The sequence below is a fragment of the Bradysia coprophila genome, chromosome X, assembly GCF_014529535.1.
Source record: "Bradysia coprophila strain Holo2 chromosome X, BU_Bcop_v1, whole genome shotgun sequence".
NCBI classification, from domain to species: Eukaryota; Metazoa; Arthropoda; class Insecta; order Diptera; family Sciaridae; genus Bradysia; species Bradysia coprophila.
The window spans coordinates 763,806-791,569 of NC_050737.1; the positions used below are offsets into that span (position 1 = coordinate 763,806).

The 27,764-nt window shown below is 34.0% G+C and overlaps 3 protein-coding genes across 4 annotated transcripts in view; 2 read left to right on the forward strand and 1 right to left on the reverse strand.

Annotated features, from left to right (window-relative positions):
- Nucleotides 1–27,764, forward strand: part of LOC119081272 — a 131,428-nt gene that overhangs the window by 5,063 nt on the left and 98,601 nt on the right. The window lies entirely within an intron of this gene.
- Nucleotides 5,741–11,893, reverse strand: LOC119081302. Its single transcript, XM_037190066.1, has 3 exons — nucleotides 11,753–11,893; nucleotides 6,886–7,307; nucleotides 5,741–6,011 (listed from the first exon to the last, which is right to left on the reverse strand). The coding sequence occupies exons 2-3, from the start codon at nucleotides 7,031–7,033 to the stop codon at nucleotides 5,890–5,892; spliced, it is 270 nt and encodes an 89-aa protein (XP_037045961.1). The 5' UTR covers nucleotides 7,034–7,307; nucleotides 11,753–11,893; the 3' UTR covers nucleotides 5,741–5,889.
- LOC119081291 lies at nucleotides 13,629–14,401 on the forward strand. The gene is made up of 3 exons (XM_037190057.1): nucleotides 13,629–13,780; nucleotides 13,850–13,973; nucleotides 14,037–14,401. The coding sequence occupies exons 1-3, from the start codon at nucleotides 13,730–13,732 to the stop codon at nucleotides 14,252–14,254; spliced, it is 393 nt and encodes a 130-aa protein (XP_037045952.1). The 5' UTR covers nucleotides 13,629–13,729; the 3' UTR covers nucleotides 14,255–14,401.

Sequence of the window (27,764 nt, forward strand, 5' to 3'; positions counted from 1 at the left end):
TTATAAATAATCAAAATAGAAATTAAGTTAGGGCTTCGTTGATTTTTGCACGTTGGCATTTTTTTATAATTCGATTAAAATCATTTAATTCCATTATTTGATGAATGGTTAACAATGTTCTTTTTATCTATACGCGAGGTTGTTGTACAGTTTATTGATTAATTGTTCGTTGCTTTATTCCAATTCAAAAAGTTCTAACAAAAACACAACAACGACAGACAGACAGAAATTGTGTTTGTGGCACAAATTCACTGCGTATTTTTGTAGAAATTATGATGAATATTCATCTCGTTTTTTTTATGTGATTGAATCTACATACCTGTTGAGACGTATTAGTGCCGAGTGCTGGCATGATAAAACATTAGGTCAAGTTAGGAATGTTAAAAAAAGTGTATTAGGTTCAGTTTTCAATCATGAGTGTATGTATAATATACGAACATTGGTATACGGTTTAACATAAATTCTAAATTAAATATGGAATTCCATATAAAGCTTCAGTTAAAACGACAAAGTTGAAAATTCATACTGACTGTCTTATGTTGTAAATTACAGCCAGTAGGGGTCAGCCGTTGGCTTAAATAAATTAAATTAAATTAAAAAAATTATACATTGGACCTTTTTTCGTATGGTGAATGAATATGGTTGCGTCAACTTATATTAAGGAAAAAATGTAACGTTTTTTTTTTGTGCAATGTTGTCAACTATGCACTCACGCCCAAATGTAATTTTGTGTTCAGTGAAGCTTTTGAAATGTTTGGATGCAACATTATTACAAACACAACCCAATTCAAGCAATCCGAAAGGGATCACACATGACGGGTTTGCTAAAAAATGCATTTTTTTTAATTTGCGAAGGTTTCGCTTGACGGTTTGCTTTTGAGTGGCGGCAGATACTTTACAGTAACAGTAAAGTTGGTTTTGTGTCCATGTACGTTTTTATTGCACTTGGGATTTACATTTCTCGGCGAATTATGATCCACTGGGGGATTAAGACGGCTGCACAACCAATCGACAGTTCTGAGTTGTTTTTGGATCGCAACGATCGTATTTTTATTGTTGGTTTGGTTGAGCGGTTAAAATAAATAAATTACCGATATTATAATCGCATGAAACTGAGTTTTAGTAACCTCACCACAATAGCACTTCTAAAACAATTGAAAATTCATCGACAAAAACGTTTAAACTGTGTGTACAACCTTGGTTTTGTAATAGATTTTTACATGCTACATGCGCCGTACATGTAAAATAAACATTACAGAAGTCGGGGTAAAAATAAGAAGTCGCGTTTTCATGTGATTCTCGGTCTCGGCTTCGCCTCTGGACTTTTCAACTTTTTATCCCTCCCTCTCGCCATGTAAATAATTGTTACATGGCGAGAGACAAAATGGAAACTATCGGCTTCGCCTCGGATCAACAAAATTCACACGAAAACTCTACTTTTCATCTTTATTCCGAGTTATGTAATGGATTTTACATGCTGAGGGCGTCGAAAGTAGTGCTCGAAACACGAAAAGTACGCATAGAGCATGTAAATAACTATTACATCATATCGAGCTGAATAATTGTGAATTCGTATACCGAGTAAATACGTGAGTATGTGTTGCCTCGCCATGTATAGAACTACTCTTCACTCAATATTATAAATCGTAATAAAATGAAAGCCAGTATTTACAGTTTATATGCAATTGAAAATAACAAAATATTTCCACGATAAAAGCTAGCTAAAATTTGATTGTAATCACCAATTTTACAAATGCGAATGCACTCACTCCCTAATTTATTATTTATCAATCTTCATGTTCAAATGATTATTTTGCCTCGAGCTATACTCGGAATTCTAGCAAAATTGATGGGAAATATGTTTGTGTGTTCGTAAGTTGGTATAATGTATGTTCTACATTGCACCGGTCAATTTAATGTTTAATTGCCAGATTTGCCGAATGTTTTCAATAGCATTTTATACAACACAAAAACATTATATATTTGAAAAACAATTTATGAACAACAAGCTTGAAATTAGCATTCAATTCGACATTTCTATTCCGTAAATTGACTATTTTGTATTTTATAATATCATAGTCCAATCCGTCTAGTCTCTGTATAAAGTTCCGATTTATTCCATTGACAAATTAACCACCCTTTGGCTCGTGAGTAATCCGTAAATGACTCCGTACTAATTCACAAATTCACAAAATTATTGGCTTTTGTTGGTGTTCCAGGTTCCAGAGACTAATAAGCCAACACAAGATGTAGAAAATATAAAGAATTTATTCATAGACAACCGAATAGATCCAGTAGTATAAACGGACTAACCGACTAACTAGATTCGTTGTAACTTAGCAAATCGAATACTAGATCATGAAATTGTAAAACCAACAGCTTTGTCATCGTTGCCGATAACAGATGAGTAGTCAAAATGTTAATGCTAACATTTCAACCAAAAATATCTTGATTTGATGATAGATACTTCTTTAGGCACACGATGTGCATTGTCAGCTTGCCGCCTCGAGCTCGAGTGACAATCTACAAATATAGGGAAAATTTTGACAGGCCTACCCATATAATGCAATGGTTAAACTTAACGAAGAATTACTGTACAAGCTCTAAATCATTTTTCCTCCAAAAGTAAGCATTTTAAGCACACAATGTGTTTTATTCAAAAACGTGTAATAACAAATACCTTACTTAACAATGGGGCAAATGATGGAAATGGTCCTTCTTGTCTTGTCTACGCCCCGATCGGTAAATTTCAGACAAGAGGTACCATTTCCATCATTATTGTCACGTTGGTAAGTAATGTACTATTATCACACTCAACCACTGCATTAAGTGAGTGACAATATATGACAAAAAGAATTTTTGACTAGAGGGCATAAATAACTATAATAATTGACGTCGACATTTACCAGGCTGACTTACCTGAGTATTGGGTCCCGGCATAGAAACGAATGAAATTATTGCTAGGTACTTGAGTTAAACTACTGATTAGTCAAAGAAGAGCAAGTACAACGTTTTTTTTTTAAATATTTTTTTTTCATTTTTTAATCCTATGAAAGAGAAAAAGTGTTTGATAATGGTAAAATCGTCTGTCAATGATACTACCGATCTGTTTTATCTCGGACTGAATGTTAAAAAAGATTACTCGTGGTTTTTAATCCACAGACGATAATTGGATTAAAACAAAGTCCTGAGACACGCCTAACGAAAAATTTGTCATTAAAGAACATTATGCAAAAATGTTTGATCTGAGATTAGTCTCTGTGAACTAAACATGCATTTTCACACTCGGAGTTCCATTAAAACCGTTTAATTAAAAATCATTGATTCAGTTTTTAGCACCATTTTAATGGCTTGCTGTTTCATCATTTTGTTGTTACATATTGAAATGGATTTGGAAGTGTTTTTTTTAAGCTTCAATACATTAGGTTGAGTGCATGGTCGGTTGGAATTTCAAATTAAAAAAGGGCAATAAAACTCAATATTTTAGCATAATGTTACAGTCAAATTTATTATTAATTATATCGAAATGATGTATTACGGCTATAATTCATGCATGTGTCCTTCTATACCCCCTCTCTCCCTCTCTGTCTATCTTATTCCCATAAAATACTATTAACAATTCTATCAATTTGAAAATTAGTAATGTTGCTTTACGCTATTTTTATTCCTCGGTTTGAAGCGATTATTCCACCACATTTGAATTCAACGCTTTGCCAGTTAATTTCCTATTTTGCTCTGCTCAGCGAAAATAGAACATTTTAATCTATCGGTTTAACTGTCGGTCCATTGAAAGAAAAATTATTGTTTTCAATAAAAAAAAATCCAATTAATAATTATAAAAACGTTGAAAGTGTTATGCAACAGATAGAATATTAATGTCTAATAAAATGTCTATATTAAAGATTTCGCTAAAAAATTGCAGAGTAAATATGTGGAAAACAATTTAAAAGTCCCGTACCGAAGTGATTGCTCCCTCATCCTGCCCAAGTGCGTTAGACTTACTTCATGGCCATACTTTATGTGACTAAATGTTATTGTTCAATTTTGTTTATTGCTTAGTCCATAGTATGACTCTAGCAATTTGTCAGACGCGCAAGAGCTTCAAATACTCTCCATTTTGTTTTAATACCTTCTCCAATATGCATTTCCGAAGATTGAAGGTTGACTGAGATACTACACTACGCATCCTCGTCAGGATCTCCTGGAGACAGTGTTATAATATGGTATAGGTCCGGGTGATGATCCATTAATTTGATCAATTTATGTACAAAAATGACTACGATCGGCTGTGTTCTCTTTAGATAATATCTACTGTAGATATGTAAACGAATAAATGTAAGGTCTTCACGTTTACTTCGCGTTCTTGAATGTATATTCAAAGGACCGATTAGATTGTGGTAGTTAGGATCGAAAGGAAATCTTTTAGATCTGTCAAAGTGACGTTGCAAAGCGGTCTCAAAATCGGTTATTTTTCTTCGACTTAAAATATTCAATTCTGTAACCATTTCTCATATTTACTTCTGTTTGACGTTTCAAATGTCACTTCGACTGAAGGAAAAGACAGACTTTTGATCCCAACTGTCACTTATAGACTGTTATGATCAGAGCGAGAAAACCGAAGACTAGTTATTGTAACTTGCCTTGGGGTTCTTGTCAAAGTATTTGCTTCTCTTTCAACGTGGTACATTGAGAGCGAGAGGACAGAAGACCAGTGTATTTTAACTTTCCTCGGGGTACTTGTCGAAATATCTTATTCTCTTTCATCATAACACTCTATAGTCAAATTCAATTATTGGACATTAGATAATCTGTGAGAAACAGTCGATGAATGTTTAAAATTTGTTGTTCCAAATGTGTTGACCTTCCTAATGTCTCTTTAATGATTTCTCGTTTATTTTGTTGACTCAATTCTAACAATCTGTCAATTAAATGTTGATCAAATGGAGTCATTAAATGGAACCTCTTTTTACTGATCTGAAATGCAGCAATTCATTGACAATTAAAATGCCAAATTAAATGAAAGCCTCAAATGTTCTGTATTACCTAATTATGGTCCCCCTACGGAGCTTCCATCACTCACACAACAAAATACGTAAATTATTTGCTATTTTGATATCATTTATATAGCACCACTTTACACCGAATTGGATATCGTAATCATTCAAAATGTCATTACCAATGAATGGTTCATTGTCTATCAATGACGGTATTTTATTATAATTATGTTGTAAATGGTGCATTCGCTTTTCATTCCTGTTTCCAAATATATATAATTGCATCACCACACCACCGCCCACACACTCACACATACACAGAACAGCAGCTTCACATAGTAATTTCCATTCTATATTTATAGCATTCGGTTTTCATCATCATATTTTCATGTCAATTCTATCGCATTTACACCATCATCATCGTTGCAAACAAAGTTCTGATCTGATGGATTTTGTTCACTTGCACTACAAATTCCGTCTATATGACAACATTCACATTCACTCATTTCGTTTAATGGAACCTCATTTGCTCCATCCTTGATTGAAATTTCATTACTTTTATCATTTTCGAATGGTTTTGGTGTCGGAGCATTCGTGCTCCTTTCATTCCACGAATTTACGATTTTTTCGTTTATCGGTAAAATATTTGCATCACTTTGGGGCTCTCTTGATTTTTCCAACTGGATTTGAAATTGTTTGTCATTTTTAAGCTCCTCGGCAATATAAATTTTAAATTCTTTGCCAAAGTAATCGTTTATCATTTTCCATATACCGGTACTGTACCAGAATATTATGTAAATGAAGAAAAGACCTTTCACTGCAGAGCCAATCATAATTTTCCACGATTGTGTATTTAGCGACGGTGGAAAAGAAAAGTTTTGAAGTATTACCGCTTCTAGTAATCACCGTTGTAAAAGTCTCGCAAAATTTCAAACGTTTGTTGAATATTTGGCCAGGCCATTGTAACGAACAGGATTAGAGTGTTACCAATTACAAATAATTTCATCATGGCCATACCTATTGAATGAATAGAAAGAAAATTGTATTTAAATGGATCGAATGTTGAGGAAGTTTTGCGTGAACAGCACCTTTCTCGTGTAGCTTAAACTAAATTTATTCAAAGATGTAGAATGCAGTTGCAATTATAATTTGCAGAGAAATTTTATTTAAATATTTGAAAAGATTGATTTGGGAATTGCGACCATTTTGACTCTGAAGTAGAATTGTTCAAAAGTATTACAATTTTTGGAGAGTTTTGGTTGGTTTCGTCGCTTTAGTTGGTTAAATTTGTTAATTTGATGAAACGCTTCGCTGTACCGAGAGCCTGCATTGAATTTGGGAGTTTTGTACTGAGAATATATGTTGAACCATTAAGTAGAGTACTGTATGTGACTCGTCCCAACAACTCGTCTATTCACCACTCTCCAACCGTCAGAGACTAAATGAATCATTACCAGTGACATTTCCGGTAATCTTCCGGTATCATTCGGCTTTGTGCTACTACTAAAGGCTTACATGTTGTTGAATTACAATGCAACTAAAGTTTGAGTTTCTGGTGAAATCATTTCTGTGTGACAGAACAAATTAATCTGCATTAATACGAACAATCCAACAACCGAAAATCTACCCAGATCACTACATGTCCCTTTATTTTCAGTTTACATATTAAAGTCAATCGGGCAAGACTATCACTGTTCTTTAGTGGGATGGAACTGATGTAATATCAAAGAAAGTATAAAACTTCTTGTCTCTTTCATGTTACAAAAAAAAAAGTTTTTTTTTCCTTTTTCAAATAAACGTTCGTGGAACGGTGATTATGTCGTCGGATGATTGTAATAAAAAAAAACCTTAGAAAATTATCATATGAATATAACGTAAAAATTTACAAAACCTTCACCAGATCGCATATATTCTCCAAATCCAGAATTCATATCCTCAGTATCATCAACTGCAACATGGTTTTTATTTTCTAGCACCTCAGGCTGCGTTTTTGTTTCAGCTCGAGATGCATGCGATTTTTTGTGTCCTCCTTTAGCCATATTCCACCCAATAATGCTTCCACTCAAAAAGTTTGCGTCTCAATAATGTTAATGCAGTCTCTTCTACATACAACCCATTCCCAAAGTACTAGCAATGTTGAACATTATTTTCAGTCTCGAATCCATTCTTAGCATACACACAACGCAAAACGAGGAGAATATCGATTTTTTTTTTTTGCTGCTGTGTTCTTTTCTGAACATTTAGTATTATATATACTTATTTGTACGAGTGGAGGCTTATATGTTGCTCATGTCAATTAAGTGGAGATGAATGCTGTAACATGAATAAAAAAAATGAATAAAAATCTGTTCTGCTGGTAGATTAACTAAAGATTTGGAATTTAAAGTTGCCAGATGTGGTTTCAGAATAAAGTGTATTTGTTATGGAATAAATCAAAATTTGTGTCATACTTATGGAAATTTGTCTGGTATACACAAAGTTTGCACGCGCCGTTTATTTGATTTGATTTAACAAAGAAAGAAAAAAATGTGTAACAAAACCACCACCACCACATAACTTCATTTTATAAACGAATTGAAAGCTTAATAACCATTTAATTGAGTTGAGCAGAACATTTGTCAAAGTTTTTGGCAGAAAAACCGGAAATTTTTCGTTTAGACTCAACACTCGATGTTCCGCAAATTTATGCAATTTTGCAATTTTTTCCTCTTACATTCGACCTTTCTACGAACCGTTAGTAACTATCCAGAATTAAATCGACGATCGAAAACACACGAGAAATTTTGCGTTGCTATGATTTTCAATTATGCTGCATTTTCCATTGTTCATGTTCATGCCATAAATCGCAGCATTATGGTTGATCTTAGCAACGCAAAATTGCTGAGTTAAGATTTGCAAAATTGCTCCTGTGTTTTCGGCCTTCGATACAATAGTTATCTGAAGGGGTCGTAAAGATTTCCCTTTTATCTATAAATAAAAAAACAAACGCGTAGCCCTACTCTCCGACAATTAGGAAATGTATCTTGGTGTAGATATCTAAACATTGTCTTAATTCGTACCCTGACCACCATTTCATTTGACCTAGAAACCTTTCACATAGACAGAGAATAGATCAAAATCAATCACAAATACCTTTGAGCTACGCTGAAACAAAAAACGAAGGTTGTCTGACTGTTTCGGACGTAACACCGACTCGGAAATGGGATTTTTTTTCTGTATTATAGCTGTATCCGGTTCGTTGTAACAGCGTACTGTATAATTGTAGTAGTATGTCCCATAACATACAACACAACAATTACAATAACACAATATGCAGCTATAATCTGCAGTACAGAGCTATTACATATAGCTTCGAATTCAGAGCTACATCCAAACATGCAACAGACAATCATCATCTTGTTTCAGTGTACCTTATTTGTACCTTTTTTATAAGGAAAATTTGAAGCGACACAAATTTTCGGTACAACAACCGTATAGCTACAATTTTAGACTGATTTGCTAAATTTTGACTTTGGAAGGAGTAAAACTGATACTAACTGTGGAATATCGCATTGTTGTCATGGTATCATGGACCGCTAACAATAACATTTCTGCTTATTGGTCGTCAACATTATTTATATTATTCCAAGATAACAATCTGTTGATGGTTTCCTTTACAAAATTCCACATTTATACTTGGATATACCGTTACACCTGAGGATAGTGTGTACCACAAAGTCCTTGGTGCTGATACAGCTTACCATATATTAGAAGAAAGAAGAAGTTTCGAATGTTAAAACTTTACCAATAACTTGATTTACAATTGTAATTATAAACTTGTCCAGCTATACAGCACCATTGTGTACGACTGTGTACAATGCCAAAATTTCCTTTTAAACTGTTTTCACTTGATATATATTTATATGGCATTGTGTAGTGTAATACACATAACATTTTTAGTGACAAGCCAAATTTACGTTCCGTACAATTTCTAAAATTCTAAAATTCTAAAAATCTTAGAGAGCTGAATCTCAGCTGGTTTTTCTTTTGTTTAAACGACCGGACACCACAGTTTCATTTTAAAGAAGTAATTCTGTCTACTCTGTCTATTCGGTCTATTCTCAGCGCAACTAACACTGTTAGTCTAACACATAAATTTATTGATAGTATGTTCCTGTCCCTGTAACCGCTTTTGACAGATAATAATATCCGATGGGAAATTTGAGTGTGCTTTCTGTAACAGTACAGTGTGTGTACATAATATGACAAAATGTTCGTAACTCTTGAAATTGAAAATGTTAATTCACAAAATAATCCAACGTTCGAATTTTGTCTGCCAGGGGTGGGTATGGTATTACATATCTATATCTATCTGCAACTTCTGTAAATATTTAATGCTACGGTACTTATATATTTGCAGAGAACTGGCCCGTACAATACAAATTGTTACGAATGTTTGGAATGTTGCAAAATGTGAATTGCACAAAATGCGAATTGATTGCATTCAGAGTGACATCTGTGGTGTATTATAACAAATGTTTCAATAAGAATATGGGTTTTATCGCAAATTTCACGAACCATGGGTATTTGTCGTCTGTATTATTAAGATAACAGTGAATGAAATGGAAGAAAATATGCGACGAATGAATATATATAAATTTTTGGTTTTAGTTTACTTTTGAAACGATGATGTTATATATGCACGAAACGTATTTCAATTGTATGTAGAGAGAGAAAGCAAATGGGAAAAAGGTATGCAATGCGAAAGATTATCAAAATTCTGAAATTGGTGGTATATGCTATTGAATGTAGGAATATTTTTTTAGCACAATGAACGTTTTAATGAAACTACGGTTACAATACCAAAATAGAGAAACTCATTTTATCAGCGTTTAACGAATGCAGTGTTCAAAGGAATGGCTCACAACTATAAGACCGTATCATTGTCTTTTAATTATGACACCAAATTGTAAAAGGCTTCACAGCTCTTTGCATCAAAGCGAATACTTGGAACAGGTCAATACCAGGACATGTACAACCTAATGATAAAAAAAATGCTTGAAAGCTTGCAAGTTGTGTAAATTCAATTGTAAAATTTCGTTAAACAAAATCCAACAAAAACGATAATCTAGTTCCCCATTTGTTAAACGAAGTATGAATTAAGTATGTGCACCTCAAATGCAAACCAAAACAACTCTCGAATCTAAAAAAGAACGTTCACGTGTTAGGGGCAGGGCTCTACATTATGAGCAGACACCTGGTACGGTAAAAACACAGACAGGGTGATGAGGACTATAGGGCACCTTCTAATTGTCCACAAAGGTATTTGAAAATTAATTTAAAAACATAAGTTTAGCACAGAAATAGCGAGATGTACGAATCGTAATTTTTCTTTATTTTAGTAAATAGAATTTAATAAAAGCAGAACGACATTTCCGACAAAACATATCTTTAATTTAACTTACAAAGAAATGATGACAGATTGCGCTACTATGTGGTGTCACAGCGCCACCTGTTATCATTTTTGTGGTATTTTGTCTAATTATATAGGAGCCCGTCTACGACTTTTGCCAAACCACCATGTAAGGATAAACAGATCAGCATGAAGTCTGTAAACATCTTACCTAGATGTCAGACAAATCGAGAGAAATATCAATTTTATGTACATGCAATGTTCCACGAATACGTAGATTTCTTCTTGATTTACATAACGAAAGGTAACGAAAAATTATTTTTATGCAACTTAGCATCTTCGGCTTCACATCTAGAGCCTAATAAAGTACTTAACATAAAGAACACAAAATGTAAAACCCATAACAAAACTCGGGATAAAACTCGAAAAGTCTCATTTTCGTGTTTTTATTGACTTCAGCTTCGCCTCGGATCAACTCAGCTCTCTTGTTATCAGCTCTTTTCGAATTGTCATAAAATGTCAAACTTGCATTCACTACCAATTTTCTTTGATTGATTCATTTCAATTGAGAAAATTTAGCAGCAAACGCAAGTTTGATATTTTAAGACAATGCGAAAAGAGCTGAAAACAAAATAAATTTCTCGTTAACTTTACATTCCTACCTAAATCAACAAAATAAAAATAATTTCCTTGTTGCCATAGTTAAAAATCTCGTATCGAAAAGGTCATCAATTGATTCGTACATTTCCTTCTCAGGTAACCTTTCAATAATCAGAACAAACGAAAGAGCAGAATATTTTCGGTTAAATGCCGATTGTAAGGAGCATATTAATATCCAAATTTTTGTTTCACATCGAACATTTTAACCGTATACATTGCTTGCAAAATGCTTTCGACAATGTATGCTTTCAACAGCCAATTAAAACTTAATTGAAGTATTCCATTGAACGTCCGCCGGTAATTATTTATTTTTGATGTTATTAAATTCTCTATTCCCAATAAACGTACACACAACATTTCGAGCTGGAATTATTTCGAAAAACAACAAAGTTCCGAACAAATTTTTTTTCACAAAATTTTTCAATAAAATATTTTATTATCATGAATGCATATCATCATATAACCCGTTTTATCAGCATCCATATGAATGTAATAAAAATAATGATCTCCCATAATAACACATCGTCAGCGAAACATAATATAGTCAAAACGAGCTTTTTTCTTCGTTTTAGCATATTCTTCTACATACTATCGCATAATATGATACGAGGAAAAAGCATTGTATTCGCCACACCGATTCACATGAATGGAATTTTATGGTAAACAAATTTGTCTCAGAGTTTTCTCTTTTTATCTAAACACTCACCCGAAATGTACTGACGATTCGATATTACCAAATAGATTTTAAAAAAAAAGTGAAAAAATAATAATATCGAAACTGCCGAAGGCGTTTTTTGGTTTTCTTTTGGGCTGGGGTGTTGTTGCTCAATGACTGGTATGCCTTTAACTGAAAACCTTTTCGCAAATAAAACAATCACAATCACCAAAGATAATGGTTCGGGGTGGTATAATGAAAACATAAGAAGACTTAGAAATGTTACTGACTAACTTGTGTCGAGTCGTTGAAACGAATTCAATATTTGTTAGGGGGTGGTATCCAATGTTTTGTTACCCACCTTAATAACGGTAAAATGTTATTTTTATAAGGTTTCGGATATTTAGAGCTGCATAAAAAGGTATTAGAATGTGTTTTTTTTGCTGTTGTCCGTTGGTGTTTATTTGCTGGCATTGAAAGTTTTCTGACTTCCTGTTCCAGGTTTTTATCTAGGACAAATTGCCGTTTCTTCTAATGTCGATGGGCTATTTACGTTACGTTAATATAGGTATAGATTAAGTATCCGATTCGTTTCTTAACTCCACTTTGTGTTTCCACTGTCTTTTTTTGGATTGTAGTGAAAAACCAGGCTAAAAACTGACCGATCAATTTTTATGATTGAACGTTTAGGCAGTCACAATCGAAAATGTGCTTGAATTAACGTTGCACTTCAAGTGAATGTAGCTTGGAAAGCTTGAAGTATGTTCCAACCTATTTTTGGTCAGCGAAAATTACACGAACAGGAAAGCGAAGAGCCATCAAGCCATCATAAAGAGAACGTTTTATGATTTCTGAATGGGGTGAGAGGCACGAATCATACATACTTTGTTGTAGCACGCGATTCATGGACTTGATTTCATAAATCGTGAGATATAATAAATGATTTTTTGCAGTGTCCCAAATGAAAAGAAAAACCAACTCAAGCAACACATTGACAATATGAGAAAAATGTTCTGTTCTGTAAAGACAACGTATTTCCTTGAATAGTTCCAATCTCAAGGCTTCTTCTAGACGCTTGATCAAATTAATTTATGATCACTTGGCGGACAATCTATTATCATTTGGGGCATTCGAGTTTTCGAATTAAGACATTTATTTATTTATTTTTTGGTTTTAACGTGTACTTAACAAAGCCAACCAATCTAATCACAGTTGAACATAAAATTCACATTACGTCTCTTCAATTTAAAATCTTAAATTCAAGACAAAGTCCTATCATCAATCCTTCTAAAATATTTATTCCGTTTCGTATCACATTTCTAATTGAATCACCGAACACTTGGTCTGGCAGCTGCACTACCTACCCCCTGCTTAAAGCGTGGAAATGGTAATGTTGAATGGTGAATTCCACCGATTTTCGGTTTTCGAATATTTGAAATCCTGAAATCCGGATTCCTCAGCGTTAATGTTCACTTCATTCCTGCGTTAATGTTCACTTCATTGCGCAAATATATTCTGCGGACTTCCAGTTACGTGCGTACAATCACCGGACATAAATTTTAAATAGGATTGAGCGAATGCATTACTGTGTAATACAGTGACTTTTAGCACATAGAAACTCTGAATCATAATTTGTTTGTGTCTATATGTTTTAATGGATACAACGGACGAGATTATCATTGGTAAAGTGTTAAGTCGATTGACTTATAAATACAATGCTTTTGCACAATCCTGCCGATTAATCATTCAATTAATTCTGAATTAATGTACTCAATTTCGCATCTGGATTTTCATTTTATGTATACTCTCGTGTATTCATTTCGAAAGAAGCCTTTATAAATAGACACATTCCAACCATTCATAATAATCGTCCAATTCTCGAACAAACACAAAAATAAAAGTCTTAATCATTCTTCGCGTAGACGATGTTGAGTCCGTATTGGTTATACTTGTTGTCTTCAACCGCAATTGGATATTTTGAATTATTTACCTTTAGTTTGTGTATCAATTGAACAAAGGAAAGCTACGATGTCCGACTCAGATCAACATAGTATTTCAGTGTTAAAGTTCTTGGAATTGGTGCGTTTAATACGATGAATAGAAAAAAAATATTTGATGAAGTGAAATTTATTGGTTTGTTATTTACAGGCATTGACCATAACCTGTCTCGTACTTCATTACTACAGTTTCAACGATGGTGACATCATAACAGCATTTTTGTCCACTGGCACATTTTGCGGTTTTATCATAATTTTACTGGCAGTGTTTTTTGGTGATTGTCCTAGATATTTATTTAAAAACAAAACATTTGCTTAACCAACCAATTTACGTATAGGATACTTAATGAAGTCTCGTATTCCCAAGCGCTTGGACATATTTTTGAGTTTAATGGGCAGCGCATTATTTGAAGCCACTGGCGTTCTGATAATCGAAGCTTGGGAACACTCTTTTCGCACTAGGACCAGAGACTTAGCTATACTAAAAGGTTCCGTCTCCATAATCACTGGTGTCCTATTTTTATTTGATTGCATTTTTACGTTTAAGAATAAGTAAGAAAAATTTGTTGTGTGTTTTTCGCTTACAATTAGAATTGCTGTGTTCAAAATATTGTGTTTGTTACTCAGTGCCATAAGAAAGTGATGTGCAATGGTTTACGTAAGCATACTACAACGAAAAACAAATAGCTTGCGTTTATCAGTAAAATAAACTACCATTCAATGGAACAAAATAATCGAAAAGATACTTTTTGTGTTTTTCACACAAGCAGTATCACTTACATCATTGTGTCCCATTCATACGTATTATTGCAGTTCGCAACAAAACATGTCATAGGTTAAATTCTGATAATTCAACATTTATTTAAGTTTTGACTACGTCTAAATGTGTCTTCTCTTACTGATTTTCCGGTTCGTTTTATAACTACGCCAATTCACGTTTGGATAAATTTCATGGAAACATGTATTCTTTCCGTAATGACAAAGTTCGTCATCCTTACATTTCAATTCTTGAATTTATGGAAACAATTTTACTTTCGCCAACGCTAGAGCCATCAATGCATTTTCATGGGGAAGAGAATTTGCGAAAACATGGTAATCAGGTGCACAAACAGGTGCCAGAATGTAACAGAACATAAACTTGCTTGGAAAAATAGAATTCTAAAAGCACTTTAAAGTACTCATGATTTAGTAGGTTTCTCTCGGTAACAAATTACCATTCACCCAGTTTTGACTATGGTGAATGGTAAGATAGTCAAATATTGCAATATCTAGAAATACACATGGTCCCGCCAAGACATAGGTGTACTGATGAGGCGTGATACGCCGAAATCAGCATTTTCGTTCTTGTATTCGTCTTCTATATAATAAAACCGAAAGGTCGTTACACCTTGTTTCACCTAGCTTCACCTAGCTTCACCTAGCTTCACCTAGCTTCACGTAGCTTCACCTAGCTTCACGTAGCTTCACCTAGCTTCACCTGGCTACCCCCGTCCAATGACCACTTGGCTGTCCTCTAGGACGAGGGTTTGGCTACCCCCCGTCCAATGGCTGCTTGGCTGACCTCCAGAACGAGGGTTTGGCTACCCACCGTCTAACGGCTGCTCGACTGACCTCTGGGACGAGGGTTTGGCTACCACCCGTCCAACGGCCGCTCGACTGACCTCTGGGACGAGGGTTTGGCTACCACCCGTTCAACGGCCACTGGGCTAACATCTAGGACGAGGGTTTGGCTACCCCTCGTCCAACGGCTGCTCGGCTGACCTCTAGGACAAGGATTTGGCTACCCACCGTCCAAAGGCCACTGGGCTAACATCTAGGAAGAGGGTTTGGCTACCGGGCGACATTAGTCACAACTCTCGTGGATGTACTCGCACCAGCCAGTGCGTATACTCTACCTGTTGGTCTTTCCAAGGCCGACATTCGTACAATATTACAACAATTTAAAAAGAAAATTTCTTGAGTTATTGTCGAAAAGCTGTTTTCGGTACCCTCTGACATGTCTTCACTTTTGAATGCTTTCCACAGAAAACATTTTTTTAGAAAAAGTGGAAGATACATGTTTCCTATAGAATTGAAAGATGAATCCAACGAGCTATCACTCATTAAAATCGGAGACCGCTTGTTCCCCAATCACCTGAAGATTTGGCGATATCACTCTTAAACGTTTCCTTTTTCAACAATTTGGTCTAAATCAAAGCAATACAAAGATTAAGTAATTTAGATATTAAAGACCCGTGCAGATCAGCAATACATCGCACCTGATGCGATACTAACACTACTTAGATTATAGTTTGGAAATTTATTGTTTTGACTAGTGGGAAGTTTGTAGTCCACCAGTCAAAACAACAAATATCCAAGCAAGTACATAATATAGTATTACATATTAAATGCTGAAGCGATGATATGTCAGCAATTTTCACTATCATCACACAACCGTAATGACGTCATTTGAGGCATGTAAAAATAAAATCAATCGAGAAAAAGATTACAAAAGAGATGTTGTGACATTTGAAATTTATGCGAACGATAGCATCCTATCGTCTCAAAAATAATGATACTCCTTCACATACAAAATCTCTCGAAATCGGTATACATTAACTGATTAACTGAACGCTGGTGTAATTGTTTCACGAAACTCAGGCGCACACATAAAACACCCCATATGATGAAGATGAAGATGTTTGCCTAAATCTTAACTTAAAGGCTATGATTGTTTATTGTGCGAAATATCAATCGATTACATTAAAGCTTATGCTTTAACAAAAATATATGTACATTGTACATATACGTGACAACACCAGACATTCGAACACTTTTCTTCAAAACACTCATTCCGTTCCTATTGTAAACATCACTCAAATTCGTGTGTACACATATATATTCAGAAGCTATTCTCATTCATATCTAATGCTGGAAAGTTAGAATGTTATATCAGTTTCTTAAAGCCACACACACAAAACACAACAGAACCGAACGTCTTCCAAAGCTATCTTTAAATAAAAGTCACACAACAGCAGCAACATTGAATAGGTCAATTTGGCACTTCGTTCGCAAGACCATAATTTTTTCTACATTTCTGTAGAAATTAAAGTTCTTCCGGTTCATTTGAAACGATGCAATTCAAATGAATCGCATAGAAACATTTTTCTATGTTATTCTGACGGGTTTTGTTAGAGCCGACAAGCAGGAGCAATATATTTAAAATAAAAAAAAGAAGAAAAAAATGAACTCGGTTTACCAGCGACACGTATGCGACTTATCAGACACAAAACGAATAAAAGCTATAAGATGATATAAAACGAAATCCGTTTTTATGACATCACATAGCTTTAGATTTTCTCTAGCTGGGATACGGCGTGTATATGTGGTACATATACTAATATATGAAACCATATGTGTATGAAAAGCACTTCTCTGACAAATTACATACTTTGGTTAGACTCGTTTAGTCATCCTTAGTTTAAATAGGTGTACTATATCAATAAACAGAAATGATATTGAATAGACTGGAGTTTCACTTCGTTTCTTCGGGTTTTTTTCCCCGGTTATTTTCTTTTGACGCTCACGAAATGGTTCCCAGAAGAAGATAATAATGCGTTGATATGATGTAAAAATAGATTTGTTCTACAGAAAGGTGTGAGACGAATATGTGAGACAACAGACACAGTGATTTAGCATTTATTTTTTGTTGTGAGCATTTGTTTGCCTTCTTTTCTCAAATAGGCAACTTCTGACATTGTTTGACAGCAATTTTAAAGAAATTTCTGATAAAAGAGTCATAAAGTTGGGAGACAAATGAATAATGGGATCGGATTTTCCATACCGTATTTTCTGTTTCAACTTATTATGAAACTCACAAATAGATTGTGTAGTTTACAAAGTTTTATCATTTTTTTTCACCTGCAGAGAAAATGTTTACAATCATGAACATTACACACAATGTACAGCGCAAACTTTTTTTTTTGTTACTCGCAAATGCTCCCCTTTCATAATAATAAAATGGGGATGTGTGAGTGTATATCTATGTCGCTCATTGATGGCAACGAAGAATACCTACGTTCATTAGTTTTGTCGAAGCTTAAATTGTGATGGCATAATTAAAGGTGTAAGAGAAACATCACAACTTTTGCTTTTGATATGCAAATACCACAGCATCTCTATATATTTTAAAATACAAAATTGTGTGGTAGCAAAACAAAAAAGAATGTGTAGAGAACATGATTTTGGAAAATTTTGTTTTAATGAAAACTTGTTTACAAATTATGAATAAAATATTGTGTTATGCCTAACGGCTTTTATCCACTTCTACAGCTCTTGCAAGTTATTTATAAAATTGATGCAATTTTAATTTATTCCGAGTTTAATGTGCGAGGTATATATATATATAAAATAGGTTAGATATCAGCTTCTAGTCGTGATGCTATACATACGACTCAATTGAATATCGATAAAAACTCCATCCATCCATGCTCTTTAATCTATCTTAGCATTTTGCAATAATCCTTTGAATTTGAAGTTCTTTTTCTACAACTTCGTATTTTATGGAAACGAAGCGTCGAATGGATTAATTATTGTTATAAATTCGTTCACCCGTTGAATGTCCCAATAAAAACTCTGTGAAAAACCTTGCTCTAGTTGCTGAACTACGTAACGTTTCATAGTTACGAATTTTTCTTTGGTAAAAGTTACTCCAAGTGGAGGTCTGCATTTGACACAATTTGACCGCTTGAAAGCGAGGGCCGGATATTTGTAAATTTCGTTGACCAAAGATTTATTTAAAAAAAAAAATCCTCTGAAGATGATCAATGATCTTCCAAGGATTTTTCTTTGCTGGATTGAAGGTTTTCTATCAATTTTTAAGGATTTTCTTGGATTTCTGAAGAGTTAGTTATTTTCGTAAACCTAACCAAACTCAAGTTTTAAACGTTCCGCACTTTATTGGCTCCACATCGTTTTCTATGCTTTTATCAAGAAAAACGTAAAGAGAGTAGTGGCATTCCATTCCACATTGGAAAAAATGAAAAGAGACACACTCTTGTTATGTGATAGAATGTATGTGGAACGAATAAAACGATGGAATCAAAGAAAACTCACGAAAAGTAAAAACTTATTTTGAGCTGAGTTTAGGATTTTCTAGGATTTTTTCGGTTGATAAATGATTTGTTCAGTTTGTTCGCCCTACGAAAGTCCTAAATACTTTTCCATGAGCGGTAACGGGGAAAGTCAACCATTAACTGTATTTATTTCTTGTTTGCCATTGGGCTTTTAATTAATTTTTATCATTTGCTATTCTCAGAAACAAAACAATTCTGATAGCTTGTTTGCGAACGTTTACCGTTCAGATCTGTTCATCCTCTCCAATTTTACCGGATATGTATCTGATTGTAAAGCCGTAAGTATTGTGGTAATTTTCCGAAACATTTTACATTTACGAACTAGACAGTAGATTGTTACGTTGCAGTTTCATATTTGATAATAAATCAATCAGAGACTGATGTCGTGCAATTATACGATTGCACAGGAATCCAATTACTGGTAATATTGCGGAAATGATTTCCTACTCGCACCAGCTAAACTCAGCTGAGATTACGAATGTGTTGTGGCATTTGATTTTAGATTGAATATGAAATTCAATCCTTTACAAACGGAGAGGTAGTTTGACGGCAAAAATCATTTAATCTATTGATTCATTTCTTGGTAGTTGGTAGTCCGCGTCGTAAATAGGGGATCAAATCTCACAGTAACAATAAAAATACCTGCACAAATGTCACTGATTTTGTTGGCTGCGTCATGCGTAAGTTGACCATTGCAAAACTGTTTCCTCCTGCGAAAACGATCCATTACATGGAGAATATTTTCGGTTAATTTTACGTGAATTCATTTGTGGATATTCAACTCTCGTGTGTACCTCATGCAATGAAATATGAATTACTATCACATCATCCAATGTAATCGACTATTACTCCCAGCACCCAAATAAAAATGATTTATTACCTTATGCCGTTTGTGGTACATTTTTCTATTTATTAGTGCATAGTTCTCATCTTCGGTGCTCGTCAATATAATAATGTGAACAAACAGTGACGTAATGCACATCAATGTGATGGTTCCTGAAAACCTCTAAAACATAATTGCGAACGAAGCCGAGTAAATAATAATAAATCAAACTAATTTGATGTCCTCTAATCCTCTATAAATGTTCTTTCCAAAATGATTACGCAAAATTTTGTCATCCATAAACGAAAACATGCAAAAAATGTGTCTCCTGATTTTGGTTAACCAATTCAACCAACTGCCTATTCAAAACAGTTGCATCGTTTAACACGCAATACAATTAAATATTCAATTTCACATTTTCTATTCGAAAATATATGTGCTAAAGAACCGTCTAAATTTACAACTGAATATATATTAAAAGCAAACGACTGCGAAAGTTAATATCGTCATGACACATTTTCCCAATTTTCTATATCTCGTTATATTAAAAGCATCACACCCATAGATATACGTATATGCCACACCATGTACAGATACACACATTGCTATATATAGCAAGTCTGAACGCTTCAAATTGTATTATGTATAATACGTAGTAAGGAATATGAAACCATTGGTACTTGTTGGTTTTAAAAGATTATGTAATTCACAAATATAGGGTGGAAATTAACTATATATTCTCAATTTCGTATTATGACTGGTATTTTTGTTATGACACACAAAGCTTAGTCTTCGGTTTTTTCAATGCAAATAAACCTCAAGAAACCCCACGGTACAGCAACAGCAGCACCACCAGCAACCACCAAAGCAATAGCATAGCCAAAGTTCCATATCAGTGATGTAAATAAGGGTTTTGTGGGAGATAATGTTAGGCAAATTTGTTTTGTCATTTTTGGTGTGTTTATTAAAATATATTTTTGTCTTTTCGGCTTATATTTTTGGTATATATCCATATACATCGGTTGGAACATGAAATATGTCCCTTTAAAATGGAATTGTTATGTCAAAAGATCATGCAGTCTGAAGAAGACTTCAATTGAAAACCATCGTTGACTTAATAAATTTCCCGTTTAAATTTGGCTTTTACTCTTTGGCAGCATTTAAATGAAACGAAAACCCGAGCGAATAAGAAAAAAACCAATATTGAGGATAACCACCGAACGAACGAAATAATAAAAAAAAAATCGAACAAACAACTGTCGTCTGGATATTGAACATCGCGATAGAATTCTCACTTCTCATAAGAAAATGTTAAATATGGAGAAATGTTAACGTCTTTGTTAATGTGAGCAATAAATTAAGAAATTGCTTAATGAATTGTTTGAGCGAGTCGGTCATAAATTTTATTCAAAATGTCGCTGTTGGTAGGTCGTTTACCGTTTACGATAATTTAATACGTTCCTCCCATTTCGTCTAGGGAACGATGTGGCAAGAATGGGGTGGCAAAAAAATTTTGGCGACGACAAAATTAATGGTAATTTTTCGGCTTGAGTGTTAATATATCATTTTGAGAACTACTCGGACCCATTGCAATCTAGATTGCAAATTTTGCTTACAGCATTTTGATATTCTGGCTACGAGGTCTAAAGCTGAATCAGTTGCGGGTTTACCTTAATCGGTTGCTTACTGATAACAGTGGAGGTTTCTTTTTATTTACCCTTTAAAAACGGCGAAGGCATCCGCATATACCTATCGATTAAATCTATTACTTCTTTTGTTCAAAGAAACGCCTAGTTGATTGAGTTAAAATCTAAAATCTACATTTTGCTGTATATAAAACCACCTTAGTCGGAGGTCATTGATTATTTGTGTCGATACTACTTTCGAGAGCAGACGATCTGCCGTTTCTGAAAAGCTTCATCCATTGCACCACGGTAAAATCACTAACATTCGGTGTCAGTACAAATAAAAATCAACCAAATTTTACAATTCAGATCTACTCAAGAGGCGAATTATATTCCGCCATTTCTCATTAGGTAATAAATTCCCATCAAAATATTATATATCATAAAATTCCGAATTCAACGAAATTACCGTGAAACTACACTAAAAAGCGTCAATGTACCTTCACTTAAAATAATTTTCCCTTTTGTATGGTGACAGTGATGCGACATTTAGAGTGAAACTGCCGTACAAGTTGGTATTTATTAAGCAATGTTAATACTTGTGTCGACGGGATTTTTGCCTGGGAAAGTTGTTAACATCATTTTTGTGTCAGAAACGGTTACCGTCAACAGTTTCTTTTTGGTTTTACATAAAATAGAAGAATGTAAACATAATATCTCCAAGGTTTTTGCTGCGGAAATTCGTTACGGAAAAAAAGATGCGCTTTGAGTTGATGATGTTGTGATTCTATTAGGATTCCGTTGACAAAGTTAAGATCACGTTATGATGTTCACCACTGCACGCACAGGTCAACAAATTATTGTTGCATTTTAAGCTATTTCAACTAGTCGGCAATGAAATTTATCAAGCTAAACTTATGCGACAGCCATTTTCTAATTTAATTAAAAGTTCAACTGGAATTTAGCTCAGACGAAACTATTTAAAAATTAAATTCTCTTTGTAATTTTATACAGAGACCGTTTCGGTTTAATTATTTTTTTTTAGTTCGAGGTTTACTGTCGCAGCTATGTTCAATTGAAATGTAAGAGGATTGAAACATCTTTGTATCAATAAAATGTAAAAGTATAGGGATTATAATGTAAGGTGAGAGCCCGTGAAATATCGATCTAACATTAGATTAGGCTACGGTAACACCGTATTATTACACTACGATTTAAGTACTAGGACACCTAGACTTGCAGTGCCCTAACGGGGGTTTACTTAGCCGTTAGCCGTTACACATCGTAGGAACTCCGAATCGGTTTCAAAATTAAGGTTTTATTGCCAAATGTTTAGTGAAAGTTAAAAATAATGTTTTTATTGTCTGTATTGCCTTGTCTGTAATTCTCAATTTCATTCATTTGAACATATTATTATGGCATAATTTTCAAACCGGACTTTATGAGAACTGAGATGAACACCAGGCTCTCTGTCTACAACCATAGTCGTTTTTGTAGAAAGTGAACCGTCGCGTCGCGATGATGAATACTGTGAGTAAAGAAGCAAACATAACAGTGAGGGAATGCAATATTACAGTCGACCAAATTTGCATTGGATGAAGATCGAAAATCCTGAAACTACATCATCAAATCCTATTTAGCTGGTAGACAACTTTTTATGCTAATCTGGTTTAAGGTTTACGTTGTAACCGAGTGGATAACGAGACCATCATCTCAGAGGATTAACAACAACAAAAACTGTGGGGTAGTTACGCGTTTTTGTCAATTAATGGTCTCCATGGGAAGTTTACAATCGATAGAGAAACACAGAAATCAAACGTTTTGTTATTGATCGAAGCAATAAGTGTTGGAACGCATGTATAATAATATCTCCCGAAAGAGAGATTTCAATCGATGTGGGGTGGGTTAGCATCCCGTACACTATTCGTCTCGTCGTTGTTATTTAAACAGCTGTCATAACGTCATTCGAATCCTTTATTTTTGTTCTTTTGTAAATATTTTGTGGATACTAAAATAATAGTGTGTTAGGAAGAAGGGGCACAAAAAGGTGTCGCAGTAAAAATCTAGTGGAAATTTGGATCGCAGTAAACTTGCAACAATTGTCAAAATCTGTATTTAAGATTCAGTAGATATCGGGAGTAACTTCAGTGAATTAAAATTAATTTTGTCACGTCTGTTAAAAGTATCAATTTTTGGAAACATTTTTCGACTCGCAATTTGCTTGTTATGGAAGCGTCTGAAGTGTAACAAAATAAAATTTTCTTAAAAAAAACTCATTAGCCAAAACTGCAATAAAACCTGTTACAGAGCTAGGTGTGCCCCATTGGTCAGTCATGTTTGTGCATATGAAAAAGAAAAATGCTCCAAATGGGTACGAAGCAAATAATTTGCAATTTAAAATTCTCACTAACCACAAAACTCGCTGCTTTTCATTAGAAATATGTACAACCGCCGTTACGGAAATGTTTCGCACCGAATCATCCAACCATATCGAATGTCTCATTGAGCAGTCAAACTACTTCAAAATTATCGTTCCAAGATCCATGTGGATTTCAACCTAGAATGTCCTTCAAACCGATATCTGTGCCTCCACCGTTTAACTGTAACACACCATCTCATATGTTTCCGTCGTAACGCATGATTTATATCCTTCTTCCATTTTAAAGTTCCGACCGGCGCAGCTACTACTAATTCACTTAGTTATTTACCACCGGTTCTACCCGCAAAAGAACGGCATCCATGGGCAATTAGAAGATACGTGCCATCCAAGATACAAATTGCCAGCGATACAATATATAAGTTGAGTTATAAATTACCCGGTGAATTTGTTCAAGTTCGTGGATGTAATAACTGCAGATGTCCTTATGAAGTGACTTATAAGAAGTGAAGCCTTTCAAGATAATAAATCTGCAAGATGTAAATTTCCTTGTCAATTGATTAACTCATTACTTACTCCCTTCATCATTGGCATGCAATTTTATCTAATTGGAAAATTATAACCAAAAACATCCCATTCACTAACATCAACATCGATACCTATCATTCATAAAATGAACAAAAAAATGTCAATTTTCATTAAAGCTAAATTTTACCATAAATTTGACTCATGTAGGTGTTTGGTATTATTTGTTCGAATTGAATATCACATAAATTCCCAAACGATTTGATATGCTTGCACATTTACATATCACAACCCATTCAATTTGTGCTAAATTCAAAAGAATGCGGGTAAACTTTGTCTATATTGTGTGTTATCGACGAATGTTTATTTTCATTTTTATTTTTAAGCTCTAAAGGTTGAACACATTACGCATACTGATTCGATTTTCTTTTAGGAAAATTGTGTTTTTATGGCTTTGTCAACGGTAGAAGCGACAAAATGTTCTTGTTTACCATAAAATTTATTCGGTTTTCTTTTTAAGGTTTCTGTACAATGAACATTCTTATCTGTCCTCTTTTTGCAATTGAAAACACTTTTCATATTACTGGATACTTGTAGCGCTTTAGACATTTCAACTGAATCTATTTTCGGGGGGAAAAATGCGATCCAGGCAACCGATAATAGTATATTACAAATTGCCACCTTGGTCAAGAAGGTCATCTGCCCTTATCCGAATGTGTGCGCTCCTACAAATGGCAATAAAAAATGAAATGATAAAAATCGAGTTAAAGATGCGAACGTATTTACTATCCCCAAAAACAACGACTCTTTAAAACTGTTGAAACTAACTCAAATAACGAAGGAATTCCTTATTTAGAATGATCTTTTTATACGTGGAATGCCATGGTGATGCAGGCTTTTTGTACACCACAAAAGCTGGAATAAAAAATTAGTTTCTTGATTCTTTTATGCTAGTTCTTAAGATAGGAACAGAGAAATTTATAAACCAAAATACTGTTATCATATCCTCCTAAATACTTTGACAATGGCGTTTTAGCTCTGTTAATTCCATTCATTTCTATGTTTCATTCATTTGTGGATACTCCGTATTTGTACATAATATTAAATGCCTGCGGAAAAAACATTTCAAATTATATTACCAGAACAAAACGTCAGCAACATTGAGGGATGATGTTACGGTTTTAATTTTCCATTATCATTATTATGCCGTTGTTAATATTGCAAATTGAATTTTGTGCGCGAAATACCGATTTTATTTCTACAGCGGGTGATTTTAGAAAATATTTTTGTTCTCAGGTAAATGTTTAATTTCTTGTTGGGCACTGCGTCATTGACGATTGTCGATAAAATCAAACTAGAAGACGAGAAATAATAACGACAGAAGATGAACAGGGTTAAATGTTAAAGTTGCAGAAACTTTGCTGTAAAACTGAGACTTCGCCTGAAAAAGGTTAATTTAAATATGATGCACCAAAATGCGTTCGGAAACTAGACATGTTCAATAAAAAATATAATCAATTGATAAATTAAATATCGAGTATCAATAAAACATTCGTTTGATATTTGTCAATTACTACAGCTCGGAACATTTGGAAATGAAATACCCTTTAAGGGCGGTTTTAATTTAGTATAACAATTTGTGCACCGGACAACTGAAATACGACGTATTTTGCCATGATTTTTTGTTATGAAATGTCAGGTTTTCCCGATCGAGGGGTAACCGACTCAGGTAATTGACTACACACCCTTAAAGGAATTGCCGGAGTATCCGGTAAATAATTGTAATTGATGGAAATACGAGAAATTGATGGAATTATAAGGAATTGACTGGAAATACGTTAAATTGTAAGGAATTGAAAGTAAATTATAGTAAATAAGGATAAGTATGATGATCGGAAAAAGTTACAATTTCCTAGTACTTTTATTCGATCATCATACTTATCTGTATTTAGTCTAATTTACTTTCAATTCCCTTACAATGTATTTCCAGTTTCCAGGCAATTCCGATCAATTCCTTATAATTCCATCGATTTCACGTATTTCCAGTCAATTCTGGTCAATTTCTTATAATTCCATCAATTTCTTGTATTTCCATCAATTACAATTATTTACCGGAGAGCAGAGTATCCGGGAAACTGCAACAAAGCTGTTCCAAATTTTAGTTGCACATAGTCTGACCATTCTTCTTTGACTTTAGTCTCTATTTTGACAACGATATTTATAGTGAGTCAACAACTATTTCTTACAAAAAATATGTCGTAATGGAAAAGAATAATGACGGAAAATATCGTGGAATTATTTCGAAGATTCGGGGAATTCTAGAAATTAATTGGAATTATAGGAATTGATGGGCGAATCCGGAAGTATATGTGTCGATCCGGTAATTGAAGTAATAAAAGGAATTGAAAGCAATTAAAAGGAATTAGAAATTGATTTGCCACCATTTCGGCCAGTCGGTTACCCCTCGCGAACGATATATCGTGCGGGAAAATAATTCATTTCTTTACGATTTATTGTGAGTGAAAGGAATTACATGAATTCTTCCATGACTATACGATTGATCAAATTTAATATGGTGAATGTGAAGTGTGTATGTTTTCAAGTAAATTGATTTTGTCTATTTCAGTTTTCCGATGCACAAAACGTTGTTCGTACCACGACAGGAAAACTATTTTTTCAGCACACGTCTTAAGTTTTCCTTTCGAGCGAATATTTGAGTCAGTTTAACGCTGAAATCAAATCAAATCAAATCAAATCAACTGTACATTTAGGTATATTCTGCAACATCGTCAGTGAGATTAGGGGCTTTCAAATTTCTTAAATTCAGATGAAGAAAAAACATTGAAAACGCCAAACGATGAAACTTTTGAATAATTGAATCAGTATGCCCACTTGTATTTCTTAAACAGGCCTAATATGTCGAAACTATACAACGAAATGAGTTTCTGTCCGTACGGGTTGACTATATTGATCCTTCCTGCATTATTTCTTGCACAATAATGTTGCTAATATTACTCTCTGAGACTATTTTACATGTTGTGCTTGTGCCTTCTGTATAATCCAATCGGCTTGATAAGATTAACAAATATGACGACACCTTTGCCAAAATTACCGCAAACAGCAAACACATTTAGCATTTATATGTCTCCTGACGTAATCGAGATTCATATTTTCTCATCTTAAAGCCTTTTTCCTTCTGCAGTGTAGGTGTTGGTAAATAATTTCACGTCACGACAAACACCTACCTACACACATATTGTCTATTTTGTTCAAGATTGTCAGAAAATAAATTTTATTTCTGAAATTCTGTTTCGAGTTACGGGGTATATTTTGTCGGAAATATTAACTCAATAAAGAACTAAACCCATCACCCAACAACATATATATATCCCCAAAAGATTTTCCTGTGTTTTATGGTGTTTTTACATAACCATATTATGTAGACAGACATACTAGAACATATGACGGCCCTGCAGTGTGACATGGTTTGATAAATTGTATTTCAGTGTATCTCAAGTTTTAAATATTAAATTCACATGTAGCTAGAGGAAAAACTAGACGAATCAAAGTATTCTTTTATATCACAAAATATTTGCATTGTA

What these genes read in the sequence shown, in the direction of transcription:
- LOC119081302 (XM_037190066.1), bottom strand. Translation starts at nt 7,033, where the DNA reads ATGGCTAAAGGAGGACACAAAAAATCGCATGCATCTCGAGCTGAAACA. An exon ending in ATATATGCGATCTGGTGAAG is followed by an intron (nt 6,012 to 6,885) that starts GTTTTGTAAATT and finishes TTCATTCAATAG; the next exon opens with GTATGGCCATGATGAAATTA.
- LOC119081291 (XM_037190057.1), top strand. Translation starts at nt 13,730, where the DNA reads ATGTCCGACTCAGATCAACATAGTATTTCAGTGTTAAAGTTCTTGGAA. An exon ending in TGTTAAAGTTCTTGGAATTG is followed by an intron (nt 13,781 to 13,849) that starts GTGCGTTTAATA and finishes TGTTATTTACAG; the next exon opens with GCATTGACCATAACCTGTCT. An exon ending in TTTACTGGCAGTGTTTTTTG is followed by an intron (nt 13,974 to 14,036) that starts GTGATTGTCCTA and finishes ATTTACGTATAG; the next exon opens with GATACTTAATGAAGTCTCGT.